Genomic DNA, 16,101 nt, shown 5'->3' with positions numbered 1-16,101 from the left:
AGCATAAAGCCCTCATACATCAATAATCACCCTCAATGTAAACGGATCGAACTCTCCAATAAAAAACACAGAGTGGCAAGATGGATTAAAGAAGAAGATCCAACAATTTGTTGCCTCCAGGAAACACATCTCAGCTCCAGGGACAAACAGAGGCTCAGAGTGAAGGGGTGGAAGACGATACTCCAAGCGAATGGCAAACAAAAGAAAGCAGGTGTTGCAATACTTACATCAGACAAAGTATAATTCAAGATAAGGCAGGTAAAGAGAGACAAAGAGGGGCAGTATATAATGATCAAAGGGACATTCCATCAAGAAGAAATAATGCTTATAAATATCTATGTACCCAACACAGGAGGAGTAAAGTTCATAACGCAACTATTAACAAATGTAAAAGAAGATATTAAAAATAACACAATAATAGTAGGGGATCTCAACACCCCACTCACATCATTGAACAGATCATCCACACAGAAAATCAACAAGGAAACAGTGGAATTAAACAAAAAGCTAACCCAGTTGGACTTAATATACATTTATAGAACACTCCATCCAAAAAGAGCAGAATACACATTCTTCTCAAGTGTGCACAGAACATTCTCAAAGAGAGACCATATGTTGGGAAACAAGGCAAGCCTCCATAAATTTAAAGAAACTGAAATAATAACAAGCATCTTCTCCGATGATAATGCTATAAAGCTAGAAATCAATTTCAAGAAAAAAGCTGATGTGCCGACCCAGTGGCGCAGCGGTTAAGTGTGCATGTTCCACTTTGGCAGCCCGGGGTTCGCTGGTTCGGATCCCAGGTGCGGACATGGCACCCTCAGCAACCCATGCTGCGGTAGGTGTCCCACATATAAAGTAGAGGAAGATGGGCACAGATGTTAGCTCACGGCCAGTCATCCTCAGCAAAAAAGAGCAGGATTGGCAGCAGATGTTAGCTCAGGGCTAATCTTCCTCAAAGAAAAAAACAAAACAGAGAAAAGAAAAAGGCTGAGGAAGGGACAAAGATGTGAAGACTAAACAATATGCTATTGAACAAGCAATGGATCATTGAAGGAATTAAAGGAGAAATCAAAAAATATGTGGAGACAAATGAAAATGATAATATGGCATACCACCTCATATGGGATGCAGCAAAAGCTGTATTAAAAGGGAAAGTCATTGCAATACACGCTCACCTTAACAAACAAGAAAAATACCAAATAAGCAACCTCAAACTACACCTAACTGATTTAGAAAAAGAAGAACAAACAAAGCCCAAAGTCAGCAGAAGGAGAGAAATAATAAAAATCAGAGCAGAAGTAAATGCTATTGAAACAAAAAAGGCAGTAGAAAGGATCAATGAAACAAAGTGCTGGTTCTTTGAGAAGATAAATAAAACTGACAAAGTCCTAGCCAGACTTACAAAGAAAAAAAGAGAGAAAGCTCACATAAACAAAATCAGAAATGAAAGAGGAGAAATAACAACAGACTCCATAGAAATACAACAAGTTATAAGAGAATACTACAAAAAACTATATGCCGACAAAATGGATAACCTAGAGGAAATGGATACATTCTTAGACTCTTACATCCTCCCAAAGCTGAGTCAAGAAGACACAGACAATCTGAATAGACCAATCACAAGCAAGGAGACTGAAAGAGCAATCAAAGGCACCCCAAAGAATAAAACCCCAGGATCAGATGGCTTTCCTGGGGAATTCTACCCAACTTTCACAGAGGATTTAATAACTATCCTCTTCAAGCTATTCCAAAAAATTAGGGAAGATGGGAACACTTCCTAACACATTCTATGAGGCCAACACCACTCTGATCCCAAAGCCCAAAAGAGCACAAAAAAGAACTACAGGCCAGTATCGCTGATGGACATAGATGCAAAAATTCTCAACAAAATTTTGGCAACCAGAATTCATCAATACATCAAAAGGATCATACATCACGATCAAGTGGGATTCATACCAGGGACACAGGGATGGTTCAACATCCGCAAATCAATCAATGTGATACACCACACCAACAAACTGAGGAATAAAAACCACTTGATCATCTCAATAGATGCAGAGAAAGCATTTGACAAGATCCAACAGCCATTTAAGATAAAAACTATTAACAAAATGGGGATAGAAGGAAATTACCTCAACATAATAAAGGCCACATATGACAAACCCACAGCCAACATCATACTCAATGGACAACACTGAGTGCCATTCCCCTGAGAACAGCAACAAGACAAGGATGTGCACTCTCACCACTTTTATTCAACATAGTACTGGAGGTTTTGGCCAGAGCAATTAGGCAAGAGAAAGGAATAAAAGGAATCCAAATAGGGAGGGAAGAAGTGAAACTTTCGCTGTTTGGTGACGACATGATCTTACACATAGAGAACCCCAAAAAATCCATTGGAAAACTAATAGAAATAATTAACAGCTACAGTAAAGTTGCAGGGTACAGAGTCAACTTAGAAAAATCACTTGCTTTTCTACACTCCAATAATGAACTTACAGAAAGAGAACTCAAGAATATGATTATATTTGCAATCACAACTTAAAGAATAAAGTACCAAGGAATAAATTTAACCAAGGAGGTGAAGGACTTATACAATGAAAACTATAAGACATTACTGAGAGAAACTGATAAGGACTTAAAGAGATGTAAATAGATTCCTTTCTCATGCAACAGAAGAATAAACATAGTTAAAATGTCCATACTTCCCAAAGCAATCTACAGATTCAATGCAATCCCTATCAGAATCCCAATGACACTCTTCACAGAAATAGAGCACAGAATATTAAAATTCGTATGGGGCCATCAAAGACCCCAAATTGCTAAGGCAATCCTGAGAAAAAAGAACAAAGCTGGAGGTATCACAATCCCTGACTACAAAATGTACTACAAAGCAATAGTGTCCGAAAACGGCATGGTACCAGCACAAAAACAGGCACACAGATCAACGGAACAGAACTGAAAGCCCAGAAATAAAACCACATATCTACGGACAGCTAATCTTCAACAAAGGTGTCAAGAACATACAGTGAAGAAATGATAGGCTCTTCAATAAATGGTGTTGGGAAAATTGGACAGCCACATGCAAAAGAATGAAGGTAGACCACTATCTCACACCATACACAAAAATAAACTCAAAATGGATCAAAGACTTGAAGATTCGTCCTGAAACTATAAAACTCTTGGAAGATAATATTAGTAGTACACTCTTTGACATCGAACTTAATAGGATCTTTTCAAATACCATGTCCTCTCAGACAAGGGAAACAAAAGAAAAAAATAAACAAGTGGGAATTCATCAGACTGAAGAGCTTCTGCAATACGAAACAAACTAGGATGAAAACAAAGAAACAACCCTCCAGTTGGGAGAAAATATTTGCAAATCATATATCTGACAAGGGGTTAATCTCCATAACATATAAGGAACTCACACAGCTGAACAATAAGAAAGCAAACAACCCGATCAAAAAGTGGGCAGAGGAGATGAACAGATATTTTTTCAAAGATATATAGATGGCCAATAAACACATGCAAAGATGTTCAAGATTACTAATCATCAGGGAAATGCAAATCAAAACCACACTAAGATAACACCTTACGCCTTTTAAAACAGCTATAATCACTAAGACTAAAAATAACAAATGTTGGAGAGGGTGTGGAGATAAGGGAACCCTCATACACTGCTGGTGGGAATGCAAACTGGTGCAACCAGTATGGAAAACAGTATGGAGATTCCTCAAAAAACTAATAATAGAACTACCATAAGACCCAGCTATCCCACTACTGGGTATCTACCCAAACGATGTGAAATCAACAATCCAAAGTAACACATGCACCCCTATGTTCATTGCAGCACTACTGACAATAGCCAAGACATGGAAGCAACCCAAGTGTCCACCAACCAGTGACTGGATAAAGAAGATGTGGTATATACATATTCAATGGAATACTACACAGCCTGAAAAAAAACCAATTCATCCCATTTGCAACAACATGGAAGGACCTAGAGGGAATTATGCTAGGCGAAATAAGCCAGTCTGAGAAAGAAAAACACCAGATGATTTCACTCATATGTGGAATATAAACAAGTACTTAGAGAAAGAAAACAGTTCAGTGGTTACCAGGGGAAGGGGGATTGGAGGTGGGCACAGCGGGTGAAGGGGAGCACTTATGTGGTGACAGTCAAGAAATAATGTACATCTGAAATCTCACATTGATGTAAACTATTAGGAACTCAATGAAAAAAATAGATCAACATTAGAATTAAATAGTCCTCCTATATATTTCCATAGTGTCCTATATTTTTTCAATCATATCACTTGTCACTATCTTACAAAGTATGGAATCTCCAGTTTCTACCACATGACCTAAGTACTTAGTGCTAAGTATGCACTAAGCACTTGTTAAATAAACAAATGATCTGCCAGAACTATAAGCTGTAATTGTTTTAATTTATCTTTTTATTTTTCTCTCAAGAACAATCTGACCTTCAGGAATAGACATAACATGCAATTAATGCCCAAGTAAAAAAGCCATTAATTTTTAAAACAAAAGTTTGACAAAACTATGTAAAAACACAAAAATATCATTTAGGCTAAAAGACGTACTATATTTTAAAGTGAAAAAACTTGGAAGAGACTGTTGAAATGAGTATATAATACTTAATGCTTTAAATTTATAGTTAAATATGAGTATTATCTCATAATACCTACAATTTTCTAGTATTATATGAATTGCTAATCACATACACCTACTTACATTAATATCTAATGTCTCTATTTTTCCTAGACAATATAGTAAACAAAATACATACTAAGACATGAAGGAATGCCATAAGATTTACCTAGCTGTAACAAATCAGAAATCACTCAAAGCTATTTCATGTGACACCAAGTCATATTGGTTCCAAGAGAACCTTGAAATCCACTCATCTTTATAAATCATGCTAAATATGATCATTTCTAAATCAATCCTAGTAATAAATTATTTTACCTTTTATTCTCAAAAAAAAGGTATTTACTTTGTTTTCATTGTTGCATTTTATAATACAATGTCTTAGATGGTAAGCAGTCATTTCCCCAGATCAAGAGGAAAAGTTGAATTTAAACAAAAACAATGCCGTAGACAGAGAGTTTTTACTTGTATTAAGAATAGAAATCAGTGTCCACAACATGCTACATATTCGACTCTTCAAGGATAGGTCTATCTCAAGTATGCAGATATTAATATAGTAGAAAGTGCTAAAGAATGGTGCCATAACCCAAGAGTTTTAATGAGACTTATTCTTGTTCCTTAATGCCCTGGGATTAGCACGACAGTACAACAGACGCTATTTAATTAAAAACCTACCATATACTTCCACAATTTACAAAATTCATAATTTACTTATCAACAATAAATTGTAATGATGTACACTCCTGTTTCCTCCTAGACAACAAATTTCCAAAGGCATTTTTTTCCAATATAGTCTCATGTATTTTATTCTTCACAAATTCTGCTCTACAACTATTCACTCACAAGAGCTTTTTCTACCTGTGAATAAATGTATCTTTGGCTACTAACACAGTCTTTTTAGTTATTCTTAGTAAGGGTCAGTTTAGTAGCTTCTATAGTGCATTTACCACATCGGTTTCATGATATGTGAACCATAGGCTCTATATTTTTCCTCAAATCATATTTTGATATAAAGACATTTGTTTCCAGTTTATATCCTCTCACCAAAAAACAAGTGCCCTCTCAACTTTAATGAAAGTTTTATCTCTCACTTGAGGAATAGTTGCACTGGCTAAAAACAGTTTTACTATTTGCATTTCCTTGTTTTTATATAGACTACATCAATTCTTGGTCCTAGATCACCACCAAATTGGACATTCCACCCTTTCACTTAAGAGTTACTTATCAGGAGAATTCTATAGCAAAGATCCAAAAGACTGATACTTATAAAATCAGTTACTAATGATTTCACAGCTGATCTGATTTTATAAGTATCTATTATCCTATCCTCTCCTTCTTCTCACCAATTTTCTCTAAAATAAATTCACAAATACAACGAACACAATCTGGAAGGATCTCTTGTTAAAGCTGCTAGATGGCCTTTTCCTGATAATACTACTTCAATGCCACATGTTTTTTACAAAGTTAAAGAATCAAGCTGATGTAGTCAAGTTCCCTGTAAAGAAGGGTCTCATAAATCAGCTTACACAAATACCTTTATAAAATTAGTTTATCATTCCATCAGTGCCTAAATTCAGTTAATAGCTTGAGTCCAGAACAACCCAATCAATCTTAAATCAAAATATTAGACCATCCAAACTGATGTATAAAAACCAGAGGCCCATACAGCTCACTTCAGGAATCCAAAATTGAAAGTACAAAGAAATACAAACCAGCAATTAGGAGAGTTATAACCATTAAATTGTTTTGGGAAATGAGGCAGAACAGTTTCTTTTTTTAATCCAAATCAAGAAAATGGGTTCCTTAAGTTAGGGATCTCTAATGATCAGGGTGAGAATACTGCCAATAGACTGAATTGAAGGCACACAAGTCACCAGATTAATGATTTAATTTGTTGTTGGGTAAAATTTAACATGCAAATACAGTGGTGAATTTCATCATTAGCCAAGCATCATTGTTAAGAAAATAAAATGCATACTCTATAAAGATAGCAAGCAGTTTGATTTGCTGACATTTAAGATGAATATAATTGAGGTTGGATACTTGGGCTGTGACAGTTGTTGCATGTGAGACTAATGAACCAAGACTTCTTTTAACAAGCAATAAAGAGTTATAAAATAGTTACTGAGCATAGAAATGACAATATACATTAGAAAGACATAGTAACTCAAACTGGAAAAATTACTCAATGAAGTTACACTTTAATTTTAATGACCGACCATCTTTATTTGTACAGCACTAAGAAGCTCAATTCTCTTGAGGATGCTTAAACACAGATAGCTGACTCTAGACACTAAACATTCCTGTTTTGCTTGTATAGAGTACAATCTTTATAAAACAGTTATGTATAAAGAACAAAGAAACTTTATTTAGAAGCTCAGAAAATTATTTATATTTCTTACTTTCAAATTTTACTCAACAAATCTTCAGTGAAAATGTTAAAGGTAAGCTTTGGTTATCACACTCATCAAGAAAAGGTATTAGATGGTTTGATGTAAGTTAAACTACAAAATTATTACTTACCAATAAGATTTCTTCATGGGGAAAAAAACAGAAAAAAATCTTGAATTTTGCACAAGACATAAAATGTAGAAGGGTCTCAGGAATTAAAACACATGTGCTCATTCTTAATTATTCTGGGGAAACTTTCTTTTAATTGTGCAATTATTCTACCAGAGGCAAGTTTAGTCTTAATAGTTTTGTTAACTCTAACCTTATTAACTTACTATACCATTTATAAAAGCTTCAAGAACTAAAAACCAAATGAGGTATGATTTTCTTCATATTTTTAAAGTCACAAAATTATTAACAAGAATTCTAGTTATTTCTTCTATAATTCCTTGAAAACAAACCAAAGATACTTACTGTTGGTTTTTTTCATTTAGAGTATTCATGCCCTGGAGATCAGAAAGAGGTGTTCTGGGATTTTTCCGGGTTATACCTAGCATATGAAAGGCAGAAATTTTCAAATCAATGCTAAAAGAAACTAAACACAATTTTTCTAAGGACAAATGAAATTAACGTACTTCGATAGTATTTGCTAAACATGTCAGAAACATCTAAATAATAACATGAACCAAGGCTCAGGACTATTACTTGCAAATCTGACTTAACCAACAATGAAGTCAATTAGGAAATTTAATAATAAATTTTTTTATTTCTCCTCTCATTTAAATATTATCAGAAAATAAAAGGGTAAGTGGGCTGAAGGTCTAGAAGTGTACAAGCTCATTTCTTATTTCAATATTCAAAAAATTCCTAATGATTCTTTGGCATCAACAATAAAACTTTTCAACAATAAATATATTGCTGACACGGACTATAGATTTTAGAGATCAATTAACCTCACATATAAAGACACTAAGAATCAAAGACGATAAATTTCTTCCTTAAGGACTAACAAATTTTTTTTTGGGGGGGTGGTGAGGAAGATTGGCCTTGAGCTAACATCTCTTGTCAATCTTCCTCTCTTCACTTGAGGAAGACTGTCGCTGAGCTAACACCTGTGCCAATCTTCCTATATTTTGTATGTGGGATGCCACCACAGCATGGCTTTGATGAGTGGTGTGCAGGTTTGCACTTGGGACCTGAATGCACAAACCCCAGGCTGCCAAAGTAGAACACGGAGAACTTAATCACTATGCCACCAGGCCAGCCCCCTGGATTACCACTATTTTTTAAGTTATAATTTTCTTCAAATCATATGATGAACACTGAAGCTCTATAAGCATAAAGCTATCAATTTTCATAACATACACACCCACAAAAAAATTTAATGTAGGTAAGATACATTGGAAAGGAAGAAGTAAACATCTCTATTTGAGATCATCTTGTATGCAGAAAATCCTAAGTAACTCACAAAAAGCTATTAAGACTAATAAATGAGTTCAGCAAAATTAAAAAACATAAGATCAATATCCAAAAATCAACTTTATTTCTATACAATAGCAATAAACAATCAGAAAATGAAATTAAGAAAACAATTCCATTAATAATAACACCAAAATAATATAAAGGAGTAACATGAACAAAAAAGCATAAAATGTCTAAACTAAAAACTACAAAATATCATTAAAAGAAATTGAAGAAAATCTAAATAAATGGAATGCCATCCATGCTCACGAATTGGAAAACTTAATATTGTTAAGATGGCAATGCTCCCCAAATTGATCTACAGACTAATGCAATCTCTATTAAAATTCCAGCTGTCTTTTTTTTCAGAAATGAGTAAGCCGATCCTAAAATTAACATGGAAACGCAGGGAACCCAGAATAGTCAAACAATGCCGAAAGAGAAAAACATGGTTGGAGGACTCACACTTCCTAAATTCAAAACTTACTACAAAGATAAAGTAAACTGAGACGGTATGGTATCAGCATAAAGATAGACAAATAGATCAATGGAAAGGAACTGAGAGTACAGAAATAAACCTTTACACTTATGATCAATTGAATTTTGACAAAGGTGCCAAGACAATTCAATGGGAAAATAATCTTTCAACAAATGGTGCTGGGAAAACTAGATATCCACATGCAATAGAATGAGGTTGGGTCTAAGGTCAAAATATAAATGCCAAAAGTATAAAACTCTTAAGAGAAAACATAGGAATTGATCTTCCTGACATTGGGTTAGGCAATGGTTACTTAGATATGACACCAAAAGCACAAGCAAAGAAAAAAATGGATAAACTGGACATCATCAAAACAAAACTTTTGTGCTTCAAAGAACACTGCATGAAGAAAGTGAAAAGACAACCCACAGAATGGTAGAAAATGTTTCCAAATCAAATATCTGATAAGGAACTTTAATCCAGAATATAAAAAAAAAACCTCGTGCAACTGAATAATAAAAAGACCACCCAATTTAAAAATGAAAAAAAGGATCTGAACAGGTATTTCTGCAAAGAAGATATGCAAACAGCTAATAAGCACATGAGAGAATACTCAACATCATTAGTCATCAGAGAAATGAAAATCAAAATTACAACGAGATACCACTTCACACCACACTAGGATGGCTGACACCAAAAATACAGGTAACAAATGTTGGCAAGGACATGGAAAAATTGGAACTTTTCATACAGCGCTGAAGGTGAAATGATAGTCACTTTGGAAAACAGTCTAGCAGCTGATCAAAAAATTAAACACAGAGTTACCATACGACCCAGCAACTCCCCTCCTAATTCTATACCCTAAAGAACTAAAGATATATATCTACACCCACACAAAAACTTTCTTTTTACTTATTCAGCTCCTAAGTCATAGACATCAATTACCCCATGACAAATTACCATTTTCTTTCACCATATCCATTCTTTTCTTCCATATATTTGCATCTCAGACCTTTCCTCAATACTATTAAGTCAACTTTCAGCTATGTTTCCTCTGTTGGCTTTATTCCTCTGCTTGTTTTCAGTAGTTCAATATCTATTTTCAATATCATTCTGATACATTTTTTTAAAATATTGGCACCTGAGCTGACATCTGTTGCCAATTTTCTTTTCGTTTTTCCTTCTCCCCAACCCCTCAATACATAGTTGTATATTCTAGTTGTGGGTCCTTCTGGTGTGCTGTGTGAGGCACCGCCTCAGCAGGGCCTGATGAGCGGTGCCATGTCTGTGCCCAGGATCCGAACCAGCAAAAGCCCAGGCCCCTGAAGCAGAGTGCACGAACTTAACTACTCAGGCACAGGGCTGGCCCCCTCATTCTGATATTTTATAGTTTTAAATTCGCGCTATTTATTTATTGGATTCATGTTCTTAAATTCTTCTATACTGTAAAGTGCTCAGAGGGAATTTTCTTCTCTCTCTTGGAGTATCTTCCCTGCAAACACACAGAGTGTTTCTTTTAGGGTGGTTCTTTTATGCATTTTATTTGACTTCCTTATTTCCCTCTGTGTAATGATTTGTTAATATCATTAAATATTTTAAACATTAAAAAGGCATAAGGAATAATACACTGAACACTTGCAACTGATCACTCAGATTAGAGAATGAAGTCCTGTGCACCTTTCTTCCTGATCCCATTCCAACAGCATCAGATCCCAACATCACACTCCTGTTGGAATTAGCACAAAAGGCATTTAAAACAGCCATCATAATATAATGTTCAAGGACTTAAAGTAGAAGATAGGTCTTTTGAGTTAACAGATAGAAAATGTCAGGAGAGAAATGGAGGCTATAAAAAGGAACCAGAGTATGAGGAATCTGTGAGACAATATCAAATATTCTAAGAACATGTAATTGAAGTCTCAGAAGGAAAAGAGAAATTGTAGCAGAGTACATTTTTGAAAAAATATTGGCCAAAAGTTTCCTAAATTTGATGAAAAACAATGAAGCACAGGTCCAAAAGGTGCAGCAAATTCCAAACAGGATAATATAAAATCACACCTATGGACATCAAAGTCAAATTGCTGAAAACCAAAAAATAAAAAGAAAACCTTAAAGCAGCCAGAGGAGCAAAGGTACATTAGATATGAAAGAATGACAAAAGGATGACACCTGAGTTTATCACCACAAATAATGGAGGACAAAAGAAAATGGAACATCTTTAAACGCCAGTTTGATAGTTCCTAATGATGTTAAACATATGCCTAGTTTATGACACAGAAACTCCACTCACAAGTCTTACCCAAGGAATGAAAATAGACTACACAAAATCACTTGAACATTTATAGCAGGGTTTCTCACAATAGCTCAAAACAGTACACAACCCTCATATCCATCAAGAAACAAATGATAAACACAAAGTTGTATACACAGTTATACACACATACGTATAGTGGAATACAACTTGCCTACAAATTAATGCTATATGGAACAACATAGATGATATATATACCCATTATGTTGCATAACAGAATGAGAACACAAAAGAATATATAATGTATGATTCCATTTCTGTACAATTTTTAGAAAAAGCAAAACTAATTTATAGTAACAGAAATCTTAACAGGAGTTGCCTAAAGGAGGTGAGAAAATGTACAAGAGAGCAAGAATAAGTTTTCTGACACAACTTCATTCCATTATTTTATTTTTAATCTTTTTGTGTTCATATGTTTTAGGTTTGTCTCTTATAAACATTTTACAGATGAATTTTATTTTTCTTGGTTGCATAACCTGTTCTTTAACTTTCTGGTTTGGTTCATTTTAATTTAATGGTATTACTGATATATCTGCAATATTTTTTCTGCCTTCTTTTATGCTTTCTATCTACCCTAATTACGGTATGCTTTTATCTAGATTTCTACTGAATATTTTCTTTATATTCAACTTCTTTCCTTTGTTTTAGAAGTTATATATACTCTCCTCCTTGATTATCTTTCAGTTTTTTACAAACTCATGAATTCTCAACTAAGTTAATTTTTTTCTTTTCCTAAAGAGTACAAGAACCTTCAAATGCTTTGATTCTCATCATCCCCTTCCCGTAACAGATGTCACCTAGTAATTATATTCACCTTGTTTTCTTCGTTAATCAAGCAAATTAGGCATTACTACTAAGTTTTATAAAGTAATTTCTTATTTAGATTTACACATACTTTTACCAATTTCCTTATCAGATCTCAAAGTTTCTAGTGAGTTCAGCTTCTGTCTTTCTCATCTAAATCTTATTCTAAGTTCTACTGGTGCAGATCTGCTGAGATTACTATCTAGTTTTATTTACCACTATTGTTCATCTTTGCCTGGTATATCTTTGTCCATCCTTTTATTTTCACTGTTTTAAGACTCTTGTAGCCATCATTTAATAATTAAACTTTCTGAAACATTCATTTTGAGATTTTAATTGGTGAGGTTAATCTATTTTCATTAATTTTAAACAGTAGGACCTGTTTCTTGTATCTTATTTTATACTTTCCATTTATTTCACTCTTTAAGCTCATTTTTCCCCTCAGCTTTCATTTGACAGATAAAGGTTTCTTATGCTATTTTAAAAGACAAAGATTCTATTTTTGTTATTGTTGTTGTCTGTAACGCATACTTCATGATTATTTACTCATTGATTTCCTAAATTTGATAAATATCTATATTCAATCAATTCAAGAGAAACACACTCTGCCTTCCCTGCAGGCTTCACCAAATACATACTAGAATATCTTGTGTTTGTTTCCGTTTATCATTTTCAAATAGGAATTGTGATCATATACCATTTTTTAATGTTTCATATATATTTTAGAGATTGATCTATAAATGTCTTTGTGTGAACATACACTTTCATTTCTCTCAGGTAAATATTTGGGAATAGAATTAATGGAACATATGGAAAGTATATGCTTACCTTTATAAAAAACTGACAAACTGTCTTCCAAAATAATTGTACTATTTTACATTGCCAATAGAGTGTTAAGTGTTTCAGCTGCTCCACATCCTCATCATCAGTTAGTATTGTCAACTTCTTAAATTTTAGCCATGATACACGGTGTTAATGAGACCTCATTGTGATTATAATTTGCATTTCCCTAAGGACTAATGAAGCTGATAATCTTTCATGTGGCTATGGACCATTCATATATCTTCTTTTTTGAAGTGTATGTTCAAATCTTTTGTTCATTTTTAACTCAACTGTTTATCTATTATTGCATGAATTTTTTAAACATTTTGTTCTCAAGTCCATTATCAGTTATCAGTATTCTAAATTATCTCAAATATTGTTTCCCAGGCTGCGGTATGCTTTTTGTTTCCTTAAGAATATCTTTTTAAAAACAGAAGTTTTCAATTTTGGTGAACTCCAATTTTTTATTCTTTTCCTTTTATAGTTCATGCTCTTATGTCTCATCTAAGAAATCTTTGCCTGTCCCAAGATCGCAAAAATTTTCTCTCAGGTTTTCTTCTACAAATTTAATAGTTGTACTGTTTACAAAGAGCTGTATGACCCATTCTGAGTTAATTTTTATGCATAATATAGGGTCAAAGTTCTCTTGGAACATGGATAATCCAGTTGTTCCAGCGCCATTGTTTAAAAGACTATACTCTACCCCACTAAATTATCTCAGTGACTTTGTTGCAAATCAATTGACAGTATATGTGTAGATCTCTGGATTTTTTATTTGGTTCTACTGATCTCTTGATCCTTACACTAAGAGACTAATGTCATGATTATTTTAGTCTTGAAATCAAACAGTGTAAGTTCTCCAGCTTTGTTGTTCCTTTTCAAAATTGTTTTGGTCATTCTAGGTATTCTACACTTCTGTATAAATTTTAGTTATTAGCTTGTGAAATTCCACCCAAAAAATCTGCTGTGACCTTCTGGGATTGCATTCAATTTATAGATCCACTTGAGGGAAGAACTGACATCTCAGAAATACAAAAACATATTTCTCTTCATGTATTTAGGCATTTTTCAATTTCTCTCAGTTGTATACAGGTCTAACACATATTTTGTTAAGTTTATCCCTAAGTATTTCATGTTTTGATGTTACGGTATTATCCCTTGCATATTCAATTATTCCCAAACCTGGCACTTTAAAACAACAGTTGATCATATTACACAGTTTCTAGAGGAACAGGTTTCAAGAGTTGCTTAGCTGGGTAGTTCTGACAGGGTTTCTCATGAGGTTGTATTCAAGTTGTCGGCCGAGGCTGCAGTCCCCTCAAAACTGGAAGCGAACTGAAGGATCCGCTTCTAAAGTCACTTATGTATTTGACGGCAAGCCTCAGTTCCTCACTGCCTGTTGACTAGGGCTATTCACAAATGGCAGCTTGCTTCTCCCAGAAACAGTGATGCCAAGAGAGATAGCGAGTCAGAAATTACCTAAGAGGGAAACTGTATACTTTTATAACTTAATTTTGGAAATGACATCCTATCACTTCTGCCATGTCCGATAGGTCATAAAGACCAACAGTGGTAAAATGTGGGAGAAGACTACATAAGATTGTGAATACCAGAAGACGGGGATGACCGAGAAATATGTAGGAGGCTGGTTGCCACAGATATATAAATGGCATTTATAAGTTTCATTTTCCAAGTGTTCATGGCTACAATATTACAGTTCAATTTCATATATTTACCTGGTATCCTGTGAGATCATTAAATTAATTTTTCAGATCAAACAGCATTTTTTAAACTCCTTATCACTTTCTATATAGATGATCACGTATCTATGTACCTTTTCTTTCTTTTTATTGCCTTATTGCACTATGACCTTTTGTACAATGTTAAATTTCAATGGCAAAAGCAGACATCTCTGCCTTATTCTCAATGTCAGGGAAGAAGTATTCAATCTTTCACCACTAACAATGAAGTCTGCTGTAGCATTTTCATGCATATTCATTATAGAGTTGAGAAAGCTGCCTTCTATTCCTAGGCTACTAAAAGTGTTTAAGTAGGAGTAAGTGTAGAATTATGAAAAACTCTTTATCCATCTACTAAGACGATAATATGGTTTTTCTTTTTTAGATGGTTAGTATGGTGAGTTATATTGATTGATTTTCTATTATCAAATCAACCTTTCATGCCTGGGATAAATTCCACTTGGTCTTCATGTATTGCTTTAATATATTGCTGAATTCAGTTTGCTCTTATTTTCTCAAGGATTTTTATATCTATCATTGTGAGGTATGTTGGTCTGTAATTTTCTTGTGATGTTTTGTCTGGTTTAGGTATTAGAGTGATACTACTGGCCTAATGACATGATTTTTATAGTGTTCCTTGCACCTTTCTTTTCTGAAAGAGTTAAAGAGAACTAGTATTAATCCTTGCTTAAATGTTTCTTAAATAAAATTCACTATTGAAGTTATCCGGGCCTGGACCTTTTTGTGTTTGTGTGTGGGAAGATTTTACTTATGAATCCAATATTGTTAATAGATACAGGAATAATTAGATTTTCTATTTTTCCTTGGGTCAGTTTTGATAACTTAATGACATTCAAGGAATTTGTCCATTTCATCTAAGTTATCAAATGTATTGGCATAAATGTTCATAATCTCTCTTCAACCTTTTGATGTCTGTACCGTATGTAACTGTGTCCACTCTTTCATTCCAGATAATAGCATTTGTGTCTTCTCTCATATTTCTTGATCAGAATGGCTAGAACTTCACTGTCCAATACAGAAGCCACTGGCCATATATGGCTATCCAAATTTAATTTAATTAAAACTTTGGGTTTTAAATTTTTCAAAACTTTCACATGCTTAACAGCCACACGTGGCTAATGGCTACAATTTTGAACAGCATACTTGGAGAACATTTCCATCTTCAGAGAAAGTTCTATTGGACAGTGCTGGGCTCAAGTTTTATCAATTTCATTGCTTTTGTTGAAAAATCAGCTTTTGATCTCCACTGATTTTCTCAACTGTTGGTCTGCTTTCTAGTCACTGATTTTAGCTCTTAACTTTATTATTTACTTCCTTCTACTTATTTTGGGTCTAATATGCTCTTCTTGTTGTAGCATCATCAGGCAAAAGCTTAGATCATTGATTTTTTATTTTTT

At 34.0% G+C, this 16,101-nt stretch overlaps 1 protein-coding gene across 36 annotated transcripts in view; it reads right to left on the bottom strand.

Moving 5' to 3' along the window:
• Nucleotides 1-16,101, bottom strand: part of MYO9A (myosin IXA) — a 290,205-nt gene that overhangs the window by 127,728 nt on the left and 146,376 nt on the right. For all 36 annotated transcript variants that reach the window (XR_011527256.1, XR_011527254.1, XM_070576153.1 and 33 more), the window contains one exon: nt 7,543-7,618. Coding sequence is in view for 34 of the 36 variants with exons in the window: in XM_070576153.1 (XP_070432254.1) it covers nt 7,543-7,618 (76 nt within the window). In the remaining 2 variants the exon portion in view is untranslated. The remainder of the gene's footprint in view (nt 1-7,542; nt 7,619-16,101) is intronic.

Source organism: Equus przewalskii, chromosome 1 (genome assembly GCF_037783145.1).
Source record: "Equus przewalskii isolate Varuska chromosome 1, EquPr2, whole genome shotgun sequence".
Taxonomy (NCBI): Eukaryota; Metazoa; Chordata; class Mammalia; order Perissodactyla; family Equidae; genus Equus; species Equus przewalskii.
The sequence above is the reverse complement of the archived record's forward strand: the minus strand, read 5'-3'. Positions and strand labels throughout refer to the sequence as shown.